At 40.0% G+C, this 25,707-nt stretch overlaps 1 protein-coding gene across 3 annotated transcripts; it reads right to left on the bottom strand.

The window, feature by feature from the left end:
• Nucleotides 1-624: 624 nt before the first annotated feature.
• map3k4 (mitogen-activated protein kinase kinase kinase 4) lies at nucleotides 625-25,450 on the bottom strand. Of its 3 annotated transcripts, none has more exons than XM_030155896.1 (27): nucleotides 25,246-25,450; nucleotides 16,288-16,469; nucleotides 14,413-15,839; nucleotides 13,427-13,687; nucleotides 13,103-13,255; nucleotides 12,819-12,976; nucleotides 12,587-12,703; nucleotides 12,389-12,488; nucleotides 12,157-12,240; nucleotides 11,799-12,068; nucleotides 11,561-11,710; nucleotides 10,715-10,876; nucleotides 10,244-10,377; nucleotides 9,826-9,904; nucleotides 9,628-9,706; nucleotides 8,950-9,043; nucleotides 8,514-8,636; nucleotides 7,229-7,329; nucleotides 7,059-7,139; nucleotides 5,932-6,123; nucleotides 5,765-5,835; nucleotides 5,457-5,573; nucleotides 5,200-5,359; nucleotides 4,986-5,108; nucleotides 3,786-3,892; nucleotides 3,087-3,266; nucleotides 625-1,585 (listed from the first exon to the last, which is right to left on the bottom strand). In XM_030155896.1, the coding sequence occupies exons 1-27, from the start codon at nucleotides 25,275-25,277 to the stop codon at nucleotides 1,565-1,567; spliced, it is 4,758 nt and encodes a 1,585-aa protein (XP_030011756.1). In that variant the 5' UTR covers nucleotides 25,278-25,450; the 3' UTR covers nucleotides 625-1,564. The 3 variants fall into 3 exon arrangements, with proteins under 3 accessions (XP_030011756.1, XP_030011757.1, XP_030011758.1); XM_030155897.1 differs by lacking the exon at nucleotides 25,246-25,450 and adding an exon at nucleotides 24,966-25,130; XM_030155898.1 differs by lacking the exon at nucleotides 8,514-8,636.
• Nucleotides 25,451-25,707: the final 257 nt, after the last annotated feature.

Genomic DNA, 25,707 nt, shown 5'->3' with positions numbered 1-25,707 from the left:
ATTTGCACACCAGCGTCCTAACATTATTGTTTTTAAAGCACTTTTTTCCAATTATTTAAGTAATTTGAAGAACATTATAAACTCTAAAGTGAGTAAAATTAAAAAAAACTATGTCAAGTAGATAATCTTAATTTATATAATTTCTATTTTTATACCTTGAGCTTTTTTATTATTTTTATTTTATTTTTACTTACATTCGTGTCTATATATTGGAAATGTAGAATATTTTTTGAAGTGTGACTATTTTTTTTCCTATTTTGATGTAATATTGTTTTGTATATTTACTGTTCAATTGTTTATTGTACAATAAAATAAATAAATTAATTAAAAAATATTGGCGCCTTCATAACCCGGAAGTAGTTCCAGACTTCATCTGCCAGTTTTTACAATGTGAGTCTAAGGAAGTATCGCCACTGTTTTCTCTACCGCTCTGAACAGGATTAGACACTAAATATTATAGAATCAAAAACAGCAACATGTGTTTAGGGAAGTATTGCATTACAGGACACTTAATATGATACTCGTGTTTAGTTTTCTGAGTAAAAGTTGAAAGAATTTAGAGTACAGATCATTAGAAAAACCTAAAATAACAACGTAAGAGAGCAGAGATAACACATACTTTAATTTTTTTTTTTTTTTTTTATAAAACGATTGATTTATTTATATTGTTTGTACATAGCAAACACTGTAGAGCAGCAGAGAACCAGAAGTTGCAGTTTGTGTCAGTGTCCTTGTGGTTTGTGTGGATGTTTATGTTCAGCAGCAGGGAGGGAGAGCAGGCCCTGTTTCTCCTGTTAGTCGGCTAGGTTCCAATCACATGAACAGCTCCTCACCAGCGAATACACTTGAACATTGCTCCGACTTGACATTTACTCCTCGTTAAAGGCAAAGAAAAACACATGGAAAAAAAAAAAAATCCTTCCTCGTGCCCACGCTTGCCGAATGACAAGTCATAAATTAATTTTGAATATTTGGATGGTGTTCATTTCATAAAAGGTAAACTAACATCTCCTTCCATTCAGTGAGGCTCACCGCACCTTTTTCAGTCTCAAGGAGCAGACTGAAAGAAGACTCCTCCCTCCGCTATTTAACTGCCCCCTTGGGTAAACAGTTTCAAAGTGCCATAGAATTTTGCCCCGCCCACCCGCCGCCCTCCCATTTGTTACAAAAACAAAATAATAATAATAAAAATTCCTCAATGCCTTTTCAGAGGTCTCTTCGCCAGTGAGAACAACAACTGTGGCAATAGTTACTTTAACTTTACAATATTGTTTATACAAGAATTAAAGCCAATCCTATTATTACATTATGTACAGTCCCCTCCCCTACCCATCCCCCTCCTCCTCCACCTCCTCCCAGTCCATGGGTACATGAGGCATGACTCAGTGCTCCATAGGTCCAGTTATCCTCTGAAATGATACTGTATTAGTAGTTCCTCAGTTTAACTCCATGTGCCTTCAGCCATAAAGTCCTCTTCTCCACGTCCACAGTTCTTTTCTTTTGCAAACAGCATGTACAGTAGTGTTTTAATTTGTAAACTTCAAAGCCTCAGAGGAAGGATCTTTTACTCTTCATCCGTACAGACCTAAAACAGAAAACAGGAGTTTTACTGGTGGATTAATCTAAGAGTGAACACCTTAAGTCAGGGGTGTCAAACTCATTTTAGTTCAGGGGCCACATTTAGGTCAATATGATCTGAAGTGGGCTGAAGCAGTAAAATAATAAGTGAAAAAAAAGTTAAATTACACAATGAGAATGTTTACATCTACAAAGTTTCCTTAGAAATGTGAATACCATGAACAACCTGAAATACCTGAAGAAAGTTAAGTGCAATTTTAACCATATTATACAGATCACAGTATATCTACAAATACACAAAACATTTACTAACAAGCAGAATATTGTTAAAATTAAAATTGCATTCACTTCTCTTCAGAAATTTCAGGTTTTTCATATTTGTTCAAGTTATTCATGTGAAAGGATAGTTTGTAAATGTAAACATTCATGTAATGTTTCTTTTTTTTTTTTTTACACTAAAACAAAGAGTAAAAATTTGGAGTTGTCATTACTTATAGATTATTATGATGGTATTTTACTGGTCTGTTCCACTTTACATTGTACTGGTCTCATGTGGAACATGAACCAAAATGATTTTAACTTTCTTGATTGTTAAAGGTGTGGAAGACTTTCATCACCAATTTTTCATCAAATCTGTAAAACCCCAGTCACAGCCTATAGATCACAAATCCGTAAGTGTTTCTGTGCTTACTCACCTGAATCTCTTCCCTCACGGTGAACAATTTTGAAGTGTACTCCACCATAAACAAACCATTTGTTTACAAACAGAGCTGGTAGGTAACTCGGGCATCTTTGGAATTTTGTCGCATCGTGCAATGTGAGAAGCGGAGGTTCGCGCAGCTGCCTGGCAGCAGCAGTGCATCCATATGATACCATATGGCCGCAACAAACACAATGTGGAAATGGCTGGAGGGAAGTGGAGCTCCAGCCGTTTCCGTGTTGTGCTTGTTGCAGCTGCTGCTGCCAGGCAGCTACCCGAACCTCCGCTTCCCACAATGCACGTCACGACAAAATTCCGAAGTTGCCCGAGTTACCTACTGGCTGTTTGTTTATGGTGAAATACACTTTGAAATTATTCACCGTAAGGGAAGAGATTCAGGTGAGTAATCACTGAAAGACTTATGAATTCATGATACTTAGGCTATGACTGAGGTTTTACAGATTTGATGAAAAATTGGTGATGAAAGTCTCCCGCAACTTTAATATCTCAGTGTATTTTTTTGCATTTAACAAATTCATCTCACAGGCCATATTGGGCTATTTGACAGGCCGGTTTTGGCCCGCGGACTGCATGTTTGACACCTGTGCCTTAAGTCATGGCAGTCTCTGAAAATACGCCTTCACTTACACTGTGTGAGAATGCATATTTATTTATGTATTCATTTATTATTTTTCCTATGTGAGTTATGACTCCCTGATCCTGCTGTTTGTGTTATGTATGTTTAACCATGTTTGTAGTAAAATAAGAAAAATAAAGTTTAAAAATAAAATAAAATAAAAAAATTCACCTTGACGAACGGGTGGTCCAGCAGCATGCTAGCTGTCCAGCGGCGCTTGGGTTCACTCTCCAGACAGTGGCCGAGGAAATCCTTCCCCTCTGTGCTCAGCTTCTCAGGGATCGGGGGTTTGTGACCCATACCCACTTTGTACATTATCTGGAAGTTGTGCTCATACTCGTGCCAAGGCCTCTGCAGGTTGAAATAAAGGTCAGATGCATAAGTACTTTGTGGTTTTCCCCTCACACGTCTCTTTTGGGAGTAGTGCTGGGTGTTGTCTTCATATGGCAGAAAAGAGGGGAAACTATTTATGGCTCTGAGCATGCAACCACTATTGGTTTCATAACTTCAGGATTCTGTTTTTAATATCGAAATAAAAGATTTACAACTCTGGTGGTTGTAGTTTTACTGAAGAGGTGCAGCAGCTCACATACTCTGGCAGATATATCACAAGGTAGCTACACTGGATTTGACCTTGGGCCTTAAACTACTCAGCAAAAACTACTCCTTTTAACATAAAGACCTAAAAGTCTTCTCATACGACTATTAAAAATGAATCTTTACTTAACTACAGTTGAATATTGGAAGTGGGAGCAACACAGTGAAGCTCTCTTTAGCAAAAAATCAAAAATATGTTAACCTATGAGCTACTATACACCTTACATAAACTACCTATGTGTACTGTGGGAGTTCCCCCCTCATTACACTTACCTTTCCAGTCACCATCTCAATAAGTACACAGCCCAAACTCCAGATATCTGCTGCTCTTCCATGACCTTCGCCCTTTGCTCTGGTGATGACTTCAGGTGCCATGTATGCTAAATGAGTCAAGAAAGAGAAAATTGTCAACTGCAACTAGAATTTATTAAGCACTCACATGAAGTTTTGCAGTTTGCATGCAGATTCAATTTAATTACAAAATTTGCGCAAAAGTGACAAAAACAAATAAGTACACCGAATTGCTGATTTACAAAATAAAATACATCAACAGAAAACTATGCTATAACCCTGGGTTGTCAAATTCATTTTAGTTCAGGGGCCACGTGTAACCTAATCTGATCTCAAATGGGTTAGACCAGTAAAATAATAATATAACAGCTTGTAAATAATGCCAACTCCAAACTTTATAAAATAAATTACATTATGAAAATGTTTACATCAACAAAGTATCCTTTAAAAATGTGAACAGTGTGAACAACCATGAGCAACCTTAAATTTCTTAAGAAAAATAAGTGCAGTTTTAATAATATTATGCCTCAGCTTATTATTTACACATGTGCATCACAATTTACAGATCACATTGGATCTACAAAGACAAAAAACATTTAGTAACAGGCAGAATAGTCTTCAAATTGCTCTTACTTCTCTTAAGAGATTTCAGGTTGTTCATATTTGTTTAGGTTATTCACATTTTTTGTGAAAAGATTGTTTGTAAATATAAGCATTTTCATGTAATTTTACTTTTTTTTTTTTACACACAAAAAAACCCATGAAAAATTGTTGTCATTATTTATTTAGGTCATTATCATATTCTTTTACTGGTTTAGCCCAGTTAATACCAAATTGGTCTGTATGTGGCTCCTGAACTAAAATGATTTTGACAACCTTGATTGTTAATATCTTCAGTCTAATTTTTGCATTTCACAAATTCATCCCACGGGCCAGATTGGACCCTTGGGTGGGCAGGGACCATATGTTTGACATCCCCACAGTAACCAGCACACCAGATTAAGATGAATATTAACTAATAGGCTAACCCCACTGCATACTCATTACATATTTTACAGCCAAACTCCTTTCCACAGTATAGAAATAAACCTGTCTAGAGGTAGCGTTGGTAAACAAAGACTTAAAAATGCAATAGTGACCCCTTGTGGTGGCTTACATCATACATCCTATACATTTATTTACCTGCCGTTCCGAGTGTGCTGTTCACCTCGCCTGGCATGGTGTGAGTGTTGTTTCTTAACTTGACTGAGCAGCCAAAGTCACCGAGCTTAATCAGACCCGATGATGTCAGGAAAATGTTTGCTCCTGATATAAAAAGAACAGACTAGTATTAATTTTCCCTTTAGATTATAAAGATACACACTGTGTGAGACTGACAAATGGACTGGACACTGACCCTTGATGTCTCTGTGTACAATGCCGTGTTCATGAAGGACATTAATGGCTGTGGTGATCTGTTTACTGTAGAGTCTGATGACATGCTCTTGCAGTCCCAGTCTGGACACCTCCTCCAGAGTGCCCTCATCACAGTACTCCATGAAGATATACATCTCTTCCTACAGGTAGGCACAGGGAAAGTTGGACAAAACTGCTTCAGCTGCAAAAATCCTAACAGTGAAATAATATTCAATGACACAAAAGTCTGTCTCTTACCCGATGTAGCTCGACTCCAAAGTAACGCACCAGGTTTGGGTGTTTAATGCCTTCAAATATTTTTAGCTCATCTGCAGTCTCTTTAATTGTTTTGTGATCATTTGGCTGGAATCGAATCTGTAAAAAAAAATGTAAAAATGAAGTAACACATATCACCAAAATAATAATAATAATAATGGACTAGATTTCTATAGCGCTTTTCAAGGTACCCAAAGCGCTTTACATTATTGATCCATTATTCATTTGCTCACACATTCAATATGACTGTGATTATTTTTACAGAACTATTCCATTCCTCTGGCACATACCTCTTTCATGGCCATTAGTTCTCCAGTGTCAACATTGATGCAGGTGTACACTTTTCCATACTGGCCCTCACCTGTTCATTACATAAACAAAAAATTTTAAAAATAATCACTGCCTGTATGTGTATTAAATAAGATATGATGGCAGAGGCACACTTGAGTGGACTCACCTATCTTGTTTCCCCTCTGCCATTTGAAAGTCACTTTCCTAAGTCCAACATGCATGACATTGTCATAAGACTTGGGGGTGTGACAGACTTGGCCGATGATATTGCGTTGTTTCATCATAGCGTAGCGTTTGTCTTCAAACTTGCGAATAGAGCGACGAACAGCCTCCATGGGGCTTTGCCTTGCTGCTGTGTCTGGGGTGAAAAAGAATATAACATTTATTACTATCCTACTATAATGCACGTTCTGTGTCCATCCGGCGTCCGTCCCGTCCGTGTCCGATCGATGTTGCAGAACAGGAGGGCGTTTGTACGGGTTTTCCTCAGCCTTCACAGGCCCGATCGCCGCCAAACTCGCCAAATGAATAGAAACATTACCTGACTATCTACTAGGCACAATTTTATGTCTGTATTCAAATGTTGTGAGGTATGCTGGGTGATTTTAGCCTCTCATTCTATCATACAATGGCACCACGGGTACAATGCAACTAGTTTTTATTAATTCCTGAATAAGTTGTTCAATGTTCTTTTCAGTTTGGTCAAGTTAATATAACGTAATGGTAATTATCCATTACATGGTGGCAGCTCAACTTGATTCAAATCTACTGGCTTTTGGTACCAAGCTCCGTAGGGAACGTGGAAACACCATCATCTTCTGCAACATTGGTTCAATGTAGTCTGACAAATGACAGTAGTTGTAAACACTTGTTTTATAATCTGTTAATGATCTTTTAATGAAAAGATAAGTTTTCTCTGTTCTGATATAATAAACTTTGAATTTACTTTGAGATTTTATGAACATCTACACAATTAATAAGTTAAATGTAAGAAAATACCTGATTTTCACTGAAATATACAAAATACAGAATGGTGATAGGTCAGGTAGGTGAAAGATAGGGGGAAAATTAATTTGTAATCACCACAAAAATGGTTCTAGGTCTTTAAGGGTTGAAATGATCAGCTTGGTGACTAGTGTCTTGCAAGATAATGGAATAGAGATAATTCTGTCTGAACTGGAGTGTTTTCACATCATTTTTGGCATTTCATCAGTTAGTTTAAAAAATGTCAATCGAAGTGGTACCAGGTAGTGGAAACCTGCAGTAACAAACCACTTTGCTCAACAGTCTCACCCTTGGACTGGCTAATGAAGGTACGGAGTTCCCAGCTTCGACGTGCGGCACTGTTTGGGTCTCCCTTAGGATAGGAAGGCTCTGGAGATGAAGATCCCACAAAATCCCTCCAGTTAGACAGATGATCATGCACTCTAGACCAAACTGTGCAGGTATCACAATGTACTTACCCTCTCTGTCCTCGGTGGGGCTCGAATGGCGGCTCAGAGATTTGAAATGCAACTCTGCTGCAACTGATGACAGGCGGTCATTTTCATGGCAACTGGATCCCCTGGAAAGACACAGCAGACACTGATACATCACTGTGCCTCTGCTGACACAGACGGTATTATTAAATTTGGAGGTTTGTCTAAAAATGGCAAAATTGAAATTTATTTTTTATTATGATATTGATGATTTAGGAAAACTTCATTATTACGAGATGTAAAACAAAATGAAAATGACTGCATCAGAAATTTCTTGTCTGAATTCAGGAACAATTTAACAATAAAGGTTGTTTTTTTTTTTTTTAACACATATCCCACATCTTTTATTAAATGCATAAGGAAAAGTGAGTATCAAGGTTTCAATGTTAAAATAATCTGACAAACCATCAAGTCTTTCAAAGAAAACAGAGTTTCAGCTTATTCTCAGTTTGTCTACTGAAACCCATCACCACTTCAGCATGCATCAGTGTCACTTCAAACCTCAGACACACATTCGGTTAAGTCTCTAGAGTGCATGGTCTACTTTTAAGAGCACAAGCAAATAAGCCCAAAGATCTAATGGCAGTGAAAACACCAGCACCAAAGCAAGACCAATGTTAACAGCACTAAAAGATTTAGCCCATTCTTTCAAAGAGGTAGAATGTTTTCTTGTCCATTTTCACACCATACACAACAATCAATCTCTTTCATTCTAGATGTCTTATATAAGGCTTGTCATCTGATTTGGTGACATTTTGAGACTCTTGTAAAAGCTGCATTAGCCCTTTTAATGCTGAAATACTATTCACAAAATCTATGAGGTTCTTACTGAAGTGGATTCTGCAAATAAAACCTTCTACGTCATACAGAAACAGAACAATTACCACTTATGTACATGCATTCTGTATCACAGTCCAGAGTAATGGCCAAGCTATACTTATGTAAAATGATTACATTGGTCTTATAAACAGGAAGCATATATAGGTAGGTAGGATGGGAAGGGAAATGTCCAGTGATAAAAACTTTTTTAAAAAACTACAAAGGAGTGATGGCAGATTAACTGTAATGCAGGCTAATATGTGCCTAAATATCTACATTTATGATAAATGCTTTATTGTAAACATGAGATGGCAGAATCTTATTTCAGTTCTTTACATGCTACATTTTCTCCTTCCCTTTGAGACTCCTGAGGACAAAATGCGTATTATTTTTCTATTTGGGGCCCTATTTGGACAACAGTCTCTACCATGTGACTCTGGGACAAAGCTACCTGCCGTCACTGGGGCTGCAGCTGGGTGCTTTGGTGTGGCTGTGTTCCCCCGGGCCCTGAGTGACGGGTCGAGGGCCGTTGGGGAAAAGCTGGTTCCGGAGGTCGCAGGGGAGACTTCGAGAGCTGTGTGGTGAAAAAACAAACTGAGGATCTCTGCCTTGGGAGGAGAGTTGGCTTGTGTGGGATGTAAATATGTTTGTGTGAGGCTAAATGAGGAACAGACTCACGCAACGCATTCATTCACACGTTACACAACATAAATGAAACAAATTAAATGAAAACAACAACACCAAAGCTCACATCACAAGCTCAACCGCTACAGAGCTAAAGTCACCAAGCCTTCAAAGCAAAGGAGCCATGCAGGAAAGTGCATCAACATGTTAACATACAAAGGGGTTACAGAAGGTGAATACATACGTGAACTGCTGTCACCTACCTGAACCCTTCAGCACTAGGGATGAACAGATTGGGGTTTGGGGGGTCACTATGGCAGCGAGGCACCTTGACTGGACGAGGACTATTCCTGGGGGCTGAAGGAAAAAAAAAAAAAACACATGGAGGATTTAATATAAAAGCCTAAAAATAAATTAGGCATCCTTAACTAATGACAACAGGAAGTAAACAGTATGTGTATCAGATTCTTATTATTATATGAAAATTATAATACAAATGCATTCATCAAACACAACTGAAACAACAACAAGCCAAACTTATTCTGAGTTTATTGTGTGGCCTTTTTCTTCTGTTACACAATACTTATTATTGTTCACAGTTCCTTGTTTCAGATGCGTAATCGAGTATTTTACAAAATTAAGTGTTTACTAAGCAAATGCTCTCTCCACACATCCTTCTTCACAGTCAAAATTACACATTTTTGCACAAGCACAGAACAACTACTGTGATCAGCAGCTTAATATTGCTCACAGGGGTAACTATGATACTTTCCAGTCAGCAAAGTGAATAAAAACAACATATGCTTATTGGGCATTTTACAGAAACTGAAATAATACGGTATGTTTGTCACAGCTCAACATTATGACTCTCAGGTTATAAACACTGATCTTAACCTCAGCCTTCTAACATAAACTGTTCTTGTCTCAGAAAAACATCTTACCAATATACATGCCAGTTACTGGGCTGTGAGGTTTTCCAATTACATGTCCAATACATTCATTCATCAAGGCTTGTAAATTCTGCAGGAAAAAGGACAAAATCATGGTTAATATTTAATACCGTAATTACTGTAATTATGTTCGTCATTCTCATTTTCTATGCATGCGCTTGTACGACAAGGATAAAAAGGCTGTTTTACCAGGAAGTCATCCTCTGGTAATGCCGATATGAACCCTGGTTCGATTGCCTGAAGAAAATCAAAACCCTGAGTCGCCCACCTGTAGATGGAAAAAAAAAGACATCAATTAGCGAAAATAACCAAACAATAACTGAAATTTAGAAACACTTCTACAATGTGTGTCATCCCCCATCTCAACAACATTCACTTTATCTATACTAAAAAGAGGATATTCAAAAATAAGTTGAAATACAATCAGTTTATGATTTTCTTAGACGCATGGCAGCTGGAATAGAATACATCTAAGGACTAAACTTAAAGCTGCTACACTGACCCAGGTATGCTGCACTAGTTATGTGAAACTGTACCATTAACTACAAAAAGTAAGAGAATTTTAAAAAAAATACATATGACATATTACTGTGTAGTAACGTCTTACCTGGGCTTGGTGCCCCTGCCACTCTCACACTTAGTCAGGACATAGGTCATCCATTTGCGGGCAAAAGCTATGTAGCGTTCCCCAATCCTTTGTCTGAACTCTCCAGACATCAGGCGTACAACCTCTTTGTGGTACTGCATATGACAACAAATATCAAGTATTTAGTATTTTTGTCCTCATCCAATGAATTGTTAGTTAACACAGCCATGTAAAATATATGCTGTACTATTACAGTTCCTGATCATAGAGACTCAAACATAATCCTACTTCTGATTCTATTTGCAACACTTCAGAAATACATCATTTTAATGTGCTGTAAACTAATTCATAATGGATTCTCAGGTCAAAGGAAAACATAAAGCTGTCACTGTAAAATACACTTGCATTCTTTCTTTATATCATTGGTAGATTTTATTGCCTTCCATTTTGCATTTTGTCCTAAGAAACTGAACCTCATCTTACAGTTCCTACCTCAAAAGCAAAATTGTAGCCCTGTATCATAGCCTCCCTGTAGTACTGTTGCAGAGTAGCAGACTCAGACTCCTCCACCTCTGCTTCAAATTCTGCGGTGAACATGTACTCCACTTGATCAATGGCAGTGCTGATCTTAATGCATAGCTGTAGCGCCTCATTCTGTAGTAGGAACAATTGACAAAGGAGAAAGAGTTAGCAGGAAAGATAGAACAGAGGACACTCGTATTGCACTGTGGAATTGAAAAGCAGATACATTTTCAAAGCTTCAACTGTCAAACATTCTGTAATAACCTTTCTTTACATTATAATTCAAGTGATCTGAGAGGCTTTAGAAAATATAAACCATTACACATGATCCTGCCAAATCACAGGCCTTTTCAGAGAGGGAGTTATGAGCTGAACTGAACAATCACTGGTGAGATTCTTTTTATTGCCCATCATAGAAGCAACATGGCACCTCCTCAACCTGTAACCTTTTGGCTTTACTTATCCATAGTAGCATGAAATGGTGTCGTGATATCCATTTTTATATGGAGTAGGAAGTAGGAGGTTTGTATTTTCCCCTGATTTTACCTGCTGAAGTTGTAACTCACAGGAAGCTATAAAACCAATTAAAAGGTAAAGTGCCTCAAAGTGAGAATGTAGCATTGAGGCACTTGAACATTTGGCGGCTTCCTTTTTGAGAATGATTGGTAAAGTCAGACCTCAGTGTTTTTTCTCAGTAATGTTAACAGAGTGGAAATTCATGGTGACTGAAAGTAGGACACCTGTACAGTACATACAACAACAGAATGAATCATAGAGTTTACAGAGGTTAGAGGTCATTGTGTGTTACGTAAGTACCTTGAGCTCCTCCAGAGCACTTGCGATGAGAGGCTGACTAGAGGTTTGCTCTCTGCTAAGCGTGAGCACATCCTCCATTGAATGCTGAAAGGCTTTACGCTGGGCCACCAGGTGAGCTGACTGCATCACTATCAAGAGCATGTTCTCCACCTGAGAGAGGAGTGGATCAGTGGGAGGTTTGTAAACACCAGCCACAGAAACGCACAGAAATGATTTCGCACACAGAAATGCCTCATACCTTCATGGCTCTCAGCGTGTCGACCGTTTCCATCTGTGGAACCAGTTTAAGTAACTCTCCGTCCCACTGCACCCAGTCGGAATCAGAGCTTGAGTCCCCGGCTCCGTGCTTGCTCATGAGCAGGTAGGCATCATCCTCTGCAATTTCATCTGGCTCTTTGGAGCAGTCTTTTCCTGCAGCAGCATTGAGGAGCTGCAAGATGAGAGGCCGCTGATCCATTAAGCCACAGGGGACAAAAACCTGAAGCTCCTCCAGGCCTGGAATCAGAACCTGGTTATAAGAGAAGGAGGTTAACAAACAGGGTGTGATCCGGAGACAGACAGGAAAAGAAGATGAAATGTGCTGTAACTGCAGCCACCTTGACATAGTTTCTCTTCTTCAGTGCTTCCAGGAGACAAGGCACCCCGTTAGTGATACTGAAATCTGCTGCAACCTCCAAGTCCTGCAGAAAGAACAGCAAGTAAAGTCAGAACGCACAGTCCCAGTTCCTCAGTGAGCACAAAAAACAGGGTCATAGATAAACTGCATAGTCAGTGGTGTTGTGGCTTACTGTTTCAAGGGAGTGAAAATTCTTTACTGCAGTTTCTCACCTTGCGGAGCATTTTTGCGAAGCCCAAAGCCTTGGATGCTCGTTCTCTGGCCTCGTGGAACAGCTCTTTGAGTGACCGGCTAGTCTCGATAACCGACCGCCTTTGGGAGTCAAAATATTCAAGGTTAAAACTCACCTCCCACTGATAAAGAGAGACAGACTCTAATGACAGAAATCTAATGACTGCGTTCTCCATTACCTGATCTCATCTGAGGCTGTGCTATCATCTGCACTTTCCCAGAATTTATTACTACTTTTTTGTAGGCCGGCATCAAGGAACTCCCCGGTGGATTTCAGCAGCATCCCAGCTATGTCACTTTAAAGAGAACAATTACATCTTGACATTGAGGGATAAAAGACATTCTTGACACTGACATTTACAATACTTTTTTTAAACAGAGAAGTATATGATAAACTGGAGGTCCACTAACCAAAAAAGCTTCCCAGACTGGGCTTCTCCTCCACGGATGTAAGGCGTGATGACCTTGGTAAAGTGCCATTCCTCCTCCAACAGGTTCTTTAAGCTGTGAGAGGCCTGAGGCAGCTGCTGCAACATCTGGATCCAACTGTGCATGTAGTCGAAGTAAACCTAAGGGAAACGCGACAGATGTTTGACAAATTTCAACAAACTTTTCGACACTTACTAACAACCTAATTACATCTTTCTTTGCAATTTCATCCTAGCTTCAGGAGGAAGGAGAGTGATGAATCCTACCACAAGCATCTTGTGAAGATCTTCCTCAAACTCATCAATATTAGCATTTATCTGCAAGCCCTGAGCATCAGTGACAACTCCACGCAGCATGAACTGATAGTACTGCTTCATCAGAAGACCGCCTTTGAGAACTTCTTTACACTCACGCACCAACTGCAGTGAAGAAAATAACATGAAACCACATACATTAGCATTTTAAGTGTGACATACCAAGTGTCTTTTTTTCTCTTGACATTTTGTCCTTTTAGCAAGGAATAGAGAAGAGTCACTCCATCACTTAGCTACTCTCAACTGTACAGTGTGAGTGTGTCATCAGTCACTTGCCTGTTTGATACTGAGCAGTGAAGGCTCTCCGGCAGGCCTCTGTTCAAGTCGCAGTTTAAGGCATTCGTGAATGACATTAAGAAGGACTCTGCAGAGCATGAGGAACGCTGGCCGAAAAGATGGGAGGTCCATGTCCAGTAAATCCTCCCATGAAACCTGGTCTATTCCAAGTTCTGGATCAGCTGAACCACTACATGACACATGGCGCGACAGCTCTGGCAGGTAATCACTATACAGCATGGGGTCTGGGAAATCTGAAAACTACAGGGGGTGGAGATAACAGTTATTCAACATTCTTCTTCAGTAAGGAGATTGTCTAACTCAAAAATTACTTTAGCTTCAATAATTTTTTATATTACTTTGCTATTATATTAATTATATTATTCTGTGTTGCATTTCCTACAACTACAATGTTGGACAGTCTAAAATCAGTCTTCAGCTCTCTTACATTAAAGTTTCTAAACACTTTAATTACGTTTAGCTAATTACCAACTGTCTTATATGAGTTAACATTTCTCATGGTACATTTACAGGAGGGCCACTGTCTGAATCTCTTATACTCCATTAAATGGTTAAAGCTCACCATTTCCTCCAGATGAGAAGATTATGTAATGCAATAATCTCCATTTCAGTGACCTTTTACTTGCTTTGTCACTGTGTCAACACATCTCTTGTTGTTTGGAACTCAGCCACAGATTACTACCTGTGAGAAATTTTGCAACTGATGGATACTTAGCGTGGCTAAATGACACTACACTGCAAACATTACACATCTCTGTTGAGCTGATTTTGTATGATATTATACAGACTGCAAACATAGTGGTTATGAAACAGTGTAGTAACCTGCTATAGGTGGGAGATGACACTTATTTTGGCACAATTTTTTTATTGTTCTCCTTAACCTTGACTTAAAACAACTTAAGATTTGGCAGAAATGCCTTTAAATTTGTTGTAAATTCTGTTAAGTGTTATTAAAACAGTCTCACCTCTAGTGCAGGTGTGTGGCGGAGCAACGCTGCTCTGGATCTCTGAAGAGAACGGTCCATCAGTTTGTGCAATCTGAGAATCAGTTTCCGCAGTCCCATCTGTTTCAGAGCTTTATCCACAAACGGTCTGTAGATAGCCGTCGGGCAGAATACTCCTCCACCTCCATGAATTCCAGCCACAGCAGTTGGCAGAAACTCATCTTCAGACAACAATCGGGCAAATTTTGGAGTCAGGGAGGGAGACAACTCTCCCTCTGCTACACATCCTAGTCCCACCTCTTCCTCCTCCCCCTCCGCATCCTTGTCCTCTCCATTGCTTTCATCTGTAAATGTTGTTGTAGAGCCATTCTCCTCCTCCTCCTCATCCTCCTCTTCTTCATTGCCACGGGAACAACGAGGTGAGGGGATCTCAAAGACAGGCCATCCGATATGGGATAGATCATGGAGGCCCAGTACCGTGGCCATGACACGCAGCTTCTGGTTCAGGTCCTGGGTGATGTTGAGCCACAGACAGAGCGCCTGCACTCTGCCCTGGAAGTCTCGCGCTGCATACTTGTCATAATCCTTCTGTAGGGCCTGTAAAGAAGGATACAAAGCTTCCACAGACTCCAGCAACTCCATAACCCGCTTGACCTGCTCAAATGCCAGCCGCTGGCGCTGAAGGTGCTCCCTGCAATCAGTGCCAGACCCCAGAGGCTCTGCTGCATTCATTGCTGATGGGGGGCAGGCACTAAAGCCCCAGGGGTCTGCTCCACAGTGGTTGATCTCTGCTACAGCAAGCTCCCCTTCCTCTCTGCAAACTAATTCTGGGACGCACTGATAGTCTCCCTGCATTGTTTGAGAGCCTGAACACTGGGCCACTCTCAGGCTGTCATAGTTGACCTTAAAGTGCAACACCTCATTAATGATGTCAGGGATGGCTTGGCGAGCAGTGAAAAGAAAAAGGTCTTGGTCACTCGTGGAGCGTCGTGCATGCCACGCCTGCAGCTCCAACCAAATTACCTCATTGTTGTGACCCATGAAAGCCATGTTCTCTGGGCCTCTCTGTTCCTTCTCCTTCTTCTTGGACGACATAGAGGTGAGTTTGAGCAGCAGCCGCAGCGTCTCAAAGAATTTGAGGCGGTCGGCGGGGCAGTCAGTCCGGGAGGTCTGCCGATGGGTCCGGGCGATGTGGGGCATAGATACAGGAAGTTTGCCACTGCTGCAACCCAAACTCAAATAATGTTTCCTGGGATCCATGTTGAGGGCACCGAAAGGACTCGACTTTGAGAGTGGATCCAGCATGAAGGAGTCGTCAATGGTCTTCTTGTTATCTCGTTCTGTGGAGCGTAAGGTGGTCCGGTGCTTTTTACCCTGCTTGTAGCTGTGCTCCTCAGGGGGCTCCACAGGCCTGGGACTCTCTCTCAGCACAGAGGGGTTAAGGTCCGCTGAAATACACAAAAATGTTTAGTCACTACAAAATACTGGTAAATGGAGTAGACGAATGAAGAACATTTTACATTTTAGAGACTGGTTCATCCATACCTCTGAGCTGTGCAGTATGACACTAAACAATATGATAGAAAAATGTCTATGATTCCATATTGTGTTGTATTGTTTATTTCATTATCTGAGCAACACTTTCAAACATTTGGATGATGCTTTTTACAAGAGGACAGGAAATATGCATGAAGGCAACACAAAAAAGACAATGAATGTGGCAAAGAATGTTTGGTTTTGATATTTTTCATATTCAAATCTTAGGCTTATTTTATCTAGAATTTTTTTTAATGCACCATGATGAGTGTCAATGCTACCTGGATATGAGTTAAATTTTGGTCATATCACCCAGTCCTAGATCACCTTATGTACTGCAGTGTTCTTCTATTAACTTACACTTGATGGGAGAACGACCACCAATTCTTGCCTGACTGTTCCTCTGATGCTTGCCAGACATGCGTTTCATCTGACGGGGGGTACGAGGAGGTGAAGTGCCATACAGAGCTTCCTCTCCCTCACTGTCCCAGGACTCCTCCGCCTCATTCTGTTGGGATGCATCATCCAGTGGGTTGTTCTGCCTGTCAACATTTAGAAAAGAACAGACAGGATCAGTCAGAGGTGGGCCATCTGACCAACAGACTGTGTCACAATCACAATTCATGACTAACTTTTCTTTATCAAATTTAAAATTGTTACATTCCTAAAATAACTGCCAAAGTAATTTTTTTTCAGATTTTTGAGACTTGACCAGAAATTGAGTAGTTTATGATTTAAGAAAAAAAATTATCTTTGTACAAAAATTATTTTAGGAATGTGATGAAATACAGAGAAAGAGTTGCATCAGATAAGGTTATAAATATTCCATTATAAATCTATTAAAACATGTTGTTTTAATGTTCATTTTTAATTATAACCACATATTTGATGACAATGTATCATTGAAAACAGCACAAATAAAAAAGAAAAATAATTAGCCAAATAAATAAAACATTGTTACAGATTATGCATTTACAAGGGATTGGAAGGAGAAAGTAAACACAGACATGTTTCATATTTACACCAGTAGTGGCAGGTGAATATTTTCTCCCTCCACAATGACTTTGATTACACAGACAAATATGAACAATTAGGCAACTGTCTTTAGGTCATGTCATGTGTCTTTGCCTTAGACAGATGTCTTATTATGGTTGTGTGAATTTAGTTCAGACCCTGCGTTCTATTGCTTAAGAACCGAATTTCCATTATAACAAGAGTTTTGAATTCGGGGAACATTTCTCTATCAAAGTGATCAAAAGTTGGCAAAACTTGAATGTTTGATTATCCAAGCACTCATTTCACCAGAAGGACATCTTGCAGCAAGCACATAGTGATATCAGACGACCACGCATTTTCTTTTCCCGGTGTCTGACGCAGTGCATTGAAAACAATGACTAGAGGCAATGACCAAGTGTTCATATGTGACAAGAACAACGCACAGAAGCACAGCGAGGCAGCTGTCATGCAGAGCAGAGGTGATGCTCCACGACCTGCAGTGATCGCAGATGATCCACGGCTTCCAGTGTGGAGCTCTTCAATGCACTCGGATGGAGATACGGTACTACTGACTGGTGCATGTGAATTACTTAAAGTTAGTACAAATCACCTTCAGTTCTAATCTTACAAAATAAAGCACAGCAGTCAGGTTTACACATCATAGTTATAAAAAATAAAATAAAATCAGCCAGTGACAGAAAATATTACAATAACATGACCCCTGCTGTGGAATACAAACAAACGCAAAACAGATGATTTTAACAAAACAATCCGCTAAAGACACCAGATTCAAGATCATCGTATTAATTGGATTAATACAATAATTGGCTTAGTACTCTGGTTTATTTGATGTTTAAAATAAAGAGCTAATTCTATTACAAAATGTGCTAGATTTGCCACCACCGTAGGTGATAATGTAAAGTTATCAGTTGGTTACAATCCATTACTGCTGTATGTCACCACAACCTCACACCGAACCTTTAGGTGAGACTTATTCACTCTCATTTCTAACAGTTCTGAGATTACAGATGAGACTCAAAGCTATATTTCCAATCTTGCATTATTTTCCTATCAGAAAAGAGGCTATTGTATTTTCTTCTTTTAAGCTGCATACATTTAATTTTGAAGGAAAATAAACTACTGTGGATTTAAGTTGAAGTTTCCTGGCTTTATTCCTGCATCCTGATCTGATGTTAATCAACTTATCTTGAATCTCCTACATAAACGAATGAGAAACAACTTGATAAAACAATAAAGTATTTAAAGGAGACTTCTGGAGTGTACTTCATATTTTGGCACTTGAAACAATTGTTCAACCTTTTGACACTCAAAACAAAGGTGGGAAATTAAAGTATGGGAAAGAGGTTTCTCTACTGCTTTGAATTGTTCCATGTTTGTGAATAAAGGCACAATGTCAGCTTCAGTCCGTTTTCTCCTGCATTCCCTGCATTTGTCACACTTTAACTTCTCAAATCTTCTAAAACATCTCACTCAGTGACTGTTTGCAAAATTGTTGTCATTTCAAACTTATGCTGATTCTTGATTTATTCAGTTTCAACAGGCTAAGTTACAGTGATGTTCCGTTGTATACACATCACTTTATTCCTTCAAACACTGCCTTAAAGGTGTAGCTTTTTTGTAGTTGTGACTGTCCAAAAAACCACTATCTTAATGCTTAAAAGACTTTTTAACTTCTCAAACATGCATCCCTTCAAAAGATAAAGGAAAACAGAGTGTAAACAGAGGATGAGTGTTGCAAGCAGCAGTAAAATACACAAATTAGGCACATAGGCCTACGCCTTCTAAATGTGCAGTAAAGGCTACATATTCAAAGAAACCTAAAACAAGAGTGAAACTGACAAACTCCACATTCAACTCAGAAAATGCTCCATTGAGAAAAAGAATGGAGCACAGATTACTGATCTACTGAAACTACTTCTTTGCTCAACATAAGTAAATCCAAAATTTCACCACAAACAGTGAACTATATGCAGTTTTTATGAATTGCTAAAACAATAAATCCATTCTCTGAACCCTTTACAGAGTTACATAAACCTGTTTATTATAGCGATTACTCTTTTGGCGCAACCTTGAGTTGATTTATATAGTTATACACCATTTTCATATCTGTAGTATTTTCTTTGTATGTGTAAAACTCTAGCTATACAACAACTCTCCAAAAATCTTGTGATGTACATGAGCGGCAAAATGGCAAACATAGGTAGCAAAAGCCAAACCCAAATAGGCTACAGCACGGTTTTCATCAGTTAGACACAATTCCCCGAAATTGAACATACTGGTTTCAAATGGTAACACACCGAATAAACAATACAGCAGAAAATTGGTCAAGACAATGTAAACTTTGAAGGAATCCACAGTGGCAGCCTTTCTATTACTGTGTCCTGCAGAACAACTAGATTCACATGAGGCAAGTGTACAAAGCACCCTTTGACCACAAGAGAGAGGGTGAAAGAGTTATGATTCCAGTATGTGCAAGTAAGTGTACACTCAGACACTTTCTGTGCTGATGCCTGCAGTACAAATCCATATCAGCCCACTGTTACTGTACACTGAGTGTTTAAACTGGATTCCATGGAAAGACCTCATGAAAACATTTTTGTAGATGAGGCAGGGTTAAATCTGGCAAAAAGAAGGAGACGCAGGAACAAAAGCAGCCAACGTGTTGTAGTGGAAGTCCTCTGTCCTGATGATACACAAGGACATGATGCTGAGGCAGAATGAAACTTTCATCTATTTAAAGATGAACAAGATTTGAGTATTTTACATGAATGTACTTTTCATTTACGGCTTGCTTTGGTCTTCTATGAAATGTTAAATGTAGAATATGTTATACACATTATGTTCTGCATACGTTGGCTGCAGTGTTTTCCATTTTGGTGTGTAGTGTGTAATGACTGCTACATGTTGACTGGAGAGTTTTAAAAAAGTGCACACAGGCAGAAGTGAAAGTTAAATACCATGGAGGCCCTGTGGCTGTCTGTTGTCGTGCCTGTGCAAAATTCTGAGGACTAGTGAAATATGATAATTTTACTTTTTTTGGTCAGTATCATTTTAACTTATAACATTAATTAATAATGTACTTTAATTACATTTTAATAGTAAAGAGCATAGGCTACTGTATACTGCAGGCTTAATGACCATCAAATTGTGGTAACTACTGCGGCATGTGATGCATGTTGCTTCTTATAAACCCTGTTACCTGAGAGTGAAGTTCAAGGAAACCAGAAAGGTCAAACGGCTCTGGCTTGTTTGTACCAATAACAGTGTGAGCAAATCTTCTGTAATACCATAGCGAACAGGCTGCTAAACTGCAACTACACAATGTCTGTTGCAGGTAGCAACAGACATACAGGTAGTCTGCCAGGAGGAGACTGACTGGTTGACTCTCAAATGTACAGCAGCAATGCTGTGCACAACCGCAGCAGTCCAGACGCAAGATAATAAGCTGTGGGCTCTCCACTGGCACCCTCTCTTGGTCTGGGTAAACATAATGGCTCAACCAGAGGGGGAGAAATAGTAACCCTCATTAACTCTGTCTGCTAAGTCATCAACCACTGTGCACAAGTCACGATTTCATGGAGCCCTGAGTCTTACCTACACTGTGTACATTGTTAGACCATATGCAAACAGAGTGTTGTTGCAAAACCTGTATTACAAAAATGTATTTCATAGTATGTCACCTTTGTGTTACTACTTTCAACAAAGACTTTAACATGGCCGCTTACCGACATACCCTATTAATTTGTGCATTTGTTTATGTTGACGCTAGTTCCACAGAACACACACTAATCACTTTAAAAACTTCCTTCAGAGAAAAAAAGGAAACAAAAAAAGTTTGCAGTGGCACGCCTCTCCAGATTAGAATGTCAAAGCTTTGTTCCCTAATGCCCTTCTGAGGGTTTTTTAATAGGATTAAAGAGAAAGGCTGGAAGGCCTGACCCCACCAACAAAAACAAAAAAGAAAAAAGGGGAGGGGCATGCAAACGAGTGGTCACCATGTGGTCCTCCATCGATCATCTGACTGAAAGGCATTCTGCCGCACGCGCCTGCTAGTGTCTGTGTAGACAGGGGTTGAAAGGGCCAAGGCTGCAGGGCTTTCACTGGGGCAGTATGCATGAGTTAAAGGTGAAAGGGGTAATCTGGAAATCACTTGCTTAAGCTTTTCAAGGAGCCACATTTGTGCAAGAGACCAGACTTCTATTGCCCATCTGCCCCACTGCAGAATCTGTAAATAATCACACACAGAGACAATCCCCTGGGAGTAGATGTAGCGCAATGTGCATGGCAGAAACACACCTGCTGCATTTTCTTCAGTTTATATGCAAAATGATTCCAGATTTCATGAATTAAAACTGCAACAACAACAGCAATAGCACAACCATCCTAGTCACCACAGTGTTGAAATTGCAAAATAAGCCTTGCATAAAAGAACACTGAGGCCTTTATGAGTGTATTGCAAGTGAAATTGTGAAGGGGCTTGTTCTGCAGGAGCAGGACACAACATAGATCTTTTCAGTATGCATGCATAAGACGCAGAACTCAGTCTGGGGTGTGACAATAAGGCAACTACCACAACATTAGCATTTAAATAAGAAAAAAAGAGACAGAGAAAGTGAAGAGGCACAAACAGACCTTGAGCCCTTAACACATGATGCAACTAAGAATTCAGAAAATCTGTTAAGCAATCAACCTCCCCCTGCACAAGTCACAAGTATGATCAGATTGTGCGTATATTTGTAAACATACCAAAGCATGCATTTGTGTATGGCTTCTGAAGACAGAAATAGTACATGCATGTGAGAGGGAACAAGACCAAGTTTTAAAAAGACTTCTCGATGCAGTACAGCATGACTAAATCACTCAGGAATGACAGAGGAACCAATGACGCCATCACTGCCGGTTGTTTGTTTGGTTGCCATGAGACTCTTTGAGCACAGATTGTGCCGCAGTAAAGGGAAATTCCTCCTTTGCATTCTTTGCTTTTTTCCTCAACCTATTTGCAGGCTGCACAGAGAAAGTTACTGCCTAACTAACTAACCATAGCTGTGCGATGGTGTTCAAGCTGTCCCTGACTGGCTGGCACTAGTGAATTATCACTGCAGATGGTGTCTGGCTGCTCTCAATGGCTCATCTGATGGCTCATTGGGGCTCCAATAAAGGCCAGTGGAATGCTAGAGCCCCTAGGCTGAAACACTGAGTGCATAATAAACAGCACAAAATCGAGAGTCTTTTCTCTACAACGACTGAAGCAGTGATACCAAGAGCTGCTAGAGTCAGGGGGGCCTGACCTTTGACATCCAACCATCCACACTATTGTACCAGGAAGGGGCACTCTATTGTATGGTTGTGACACGTGGCCCGTGAGGCCCACAGCTGAATAGCACACAGCTGGCTGGTGAGCACACTTGCTCACAATGCCTAAACTAAAGAGGATTTTTTTTAGAAAGAGGAAAAGGAGGAGAAGTTGGCTGAGGTTGTGTAAGAGCACACTTTCCACTAATTAGGTCATGATGCCATAACTGATGCTCAGTGGGATCTATCCAGATTTTGATTTCCCCACATTATAAAAAGGATGTGTGCACTGGCTACTAGTTTCCGAACAGTGTTGGCTGGTGAGGTCAAATGGATGTACAAGACTGAACAGAAGCATAGTTCACAAGTGTGTGTAAGACTACAGTGTGCACTGTCTGTCCTGCTGCCAACCCCAGATAAACAAGCAGAGTTGATGTGGGCCATCAGAATATATGCCACAGGCTGACAGAATTCATAAACAAAGAACACAACGTACTTGACCCCACCCTTCTCTGGTACAGTGTGACATTGCTAAAACTGGACATCCAACCTCGCCTACTGTGCAACAACACTGTACATGCACAGCAGGCCTTTTATGCATGTTCCTAAACATTACAGTTAATGCAAACAGCCACTTTCACTCATTAAACTTTCTGTGCTTTCTACTTGCTTTAATAAATGACTTAACACTGACCTTAGTCTAAGAAAAGAAATGGATCAGACTATATTGGGGCCAGCTCATGCCATGAATCATAACCCACATGGTCTCAATGAATCTAAATGTAGATACAGCTTACACAAATGCTGCAGCATGAGTTAAATGGTGTAATATGTTTTTCACCTAATGCCTCATGCAAGATAAATTCAGTGCAAACAGTGTTTCACCTTTAAAATGACCAACATCATAAGCAACATCAATTTCAGCTTGCATTTCAGTTTCTTGCACATCAGTATGCAGCCTTATTCCTTATGCTATTCTGCAGGATTTCTGATGGTTTGCAACCTCCGCACTTACTGACTGCAGAATAATTTTTACATTACTTGCAACAGTTTCAGTCATAACAAAGACCCTATTGTTAAAAAGGAAATGACAGGCGAGAATGACAGAATGTGCTGCATTAATTTCTCTGAAGCAGGTGTGGGCAGAGACAGGATGCAGTTAGGAAATGCAAGAGGATCGTCCATCTGTAATTCACAGCCTGTGCTCCTGGCAAATGCAGGCATTAATGAGTTCTAGCTTTGAGTGTCTCCAGGGCTCCAGGCATCTCTCCACTGTGCGCAGTACACCACATCCTGAAATCTCTGGAATGCCTGTGAGCCACAATGTCTTCTGACTGACTTTGAGAACAGGACATCATTGACAAAGGCTCTCTGTACTTAAATGATAGTGATAGCCTTCAATTGTAAGCAAGATTGCAAGTAGAGCATAACTTATCGTGCTCAAAATAGTTAAGCTGACTGGCAATTGAGCTAACCTCATATTTAGTGTTTAAGTATTATGCTGAGGTAGGGACGCACATCTTCATTTGTAACAAAGAGTAAAAGGCAAGTCATATTTGCATGTTGTGAGGCCTACCATTTCATGCTGACATTTGAACTTTAATTACAGAGTAATGCAGACTCAAAAACAGACTGGACAAATGTTTTGTTCTTGCAAGCTATTCAACATCAGCTGCATGTACAAGCTCCACAGTGCACTGCAGTCTAATATGAGAAACCTTTACAGTATGCTTTACCTTTCAGATCTAACTTTGTGCACATACTTATCATGGTTAAGACATTTCTAAGAAAAATCTTTGCACGTTATCATTTCAACTTGTAAGGTTGCTATGCAAGTTATGCTTCTGTACTGTGCAGCAAGGACGGACAGCAATTACATTAACAGGGCTGGTATTGCACAATCATGCGAGCTTTTTATGTCCACTTCAGACTGAGCGGCTACACAGGGTGCAAAGAGGCAACAGCAATCAAACACTCGACAAAAAGGACGGGTATTTGCTCAAAATCCAGGATTATCGCAGATGACACAGAGCGGATTCAACATGATAAATGCCCTCGAAAGTCAGTCGACAAACAACTGCATGTGAAGGGTAGGGAGGAGAGGGAAGACATAACAGCAGATTCCTGAGGGTCTGCCGCCAGCGATCAGGGGCAAACTGCGGAATTTCGATTAGAAATTGCACACATATATAACAAAGCCTATCTGTTTATATGCACTCCCCTAGTAGATTGCAGAAATATATCCTTGTCACCTGAGCACTGAGGGCGCACAGTACGATGAGACATTTGTTGCTGCATTCATTTGCAACACACCGTTCCTAGTTTTTGAGCACAAAGAATTAGCCAGATAATTACTATGCATTGAACAAACAGTACAGAGTCCATATCATGATTCAGCAGTGGAGTATGAGACCACAGCACGACCGCCAAGTCTAGCTAGAGGATTAACAATAACAGTGGAGCAACATGCTAGTAACGGCCAGTGAAGTTAGGGTTTCGCTTTTATGAAAAAGTGCATGCTTTAGCAGTTACAAATAAACAACGACAGACTCCCCTGTCTGTCTTACAAGCACTTAATGCAAGACTGGTCTGTCTTCAACTCCGACGGTATCTTTACTTAACTTGCGCCTGAACAATAAACTGATAAGCGACAGCTAACAGTAAATGTTAGCTAGCTTGTTCTCTGACATGTTGCACTGTTACAGCGTATAATGTATTTGTAACGTTACCTTCTCATTAGGCGAGCATTTTGCCTTTCTTCCTAGTAAAGAAAATCACACGAGAAGCAAATATCCGCTGCAAAACACGTCTGAAAATGCAGCTCCAAAAAGTTTGCAACTCCAGTGTTACAAATGCAATTTCTGCACGCGTATCACTATTTGACAGGAAGTCGATTTCTACGGGATGCGCAAGCGCTCCCGTTTAGCTGACTGCGGTGTCACGTTCAGCTCTTTATTTGGCAAGAGCGAGGTCCTGATGGTGTAGTGTCTGTTCAACAAATTCGCATACCTGCTGGGCTTGTTACGATCCGGAGGCTCCATTGCAAGGCTGTTGCTTCTCTTTTCTAGCTATGCATGGACTAAACCATGTCTAGATAATATCACATACACTTTGCACCGTTAAATGTTTGCAAGGAAGGCGGATATTTGTCTCTTTGGAGCACTTTCTATCCGCCGGCACAGTTGACTCTCGCTAGTGCGTATGCCGTCGCCATCTTTCCAACGTTCATTGAGGAGGAGTGCCACAGTATTGCATTACTACGGCAACCAAAATAGGTCATTTACGGTGAAAACTTTGCAGGGATCCAGTGCTTGTTTTGATCCACAGAGGACGGTCAGAATACAATCAGTAGGAAATCATATGGGCAACATTTGACTGACATGATGTAATGATAAAATAAATCACGTGTGCAGTGAAAATGTTATTTATCACAAATCACTGCATATTATTACACCCAATTACTCATGACAG

Source organism: Sphaeramia orbicularis, chromosome 15 (genome assembly GCF_902148855.1).
Source record: "Sphaeramia orbicularis chromosome 15, fSphaOr1.1, whole genome shotgun sequence".
Lineage (NCBI taxonomy): Eukaryota > Metazoa > Chordata > Actinopteri > Kurtiformes > Apogonidae > Sphaeramia > Sphaeramia orbicularis.
This window is presented reverse-complemented; position numbering and strand designations above follow the sequence as displayed.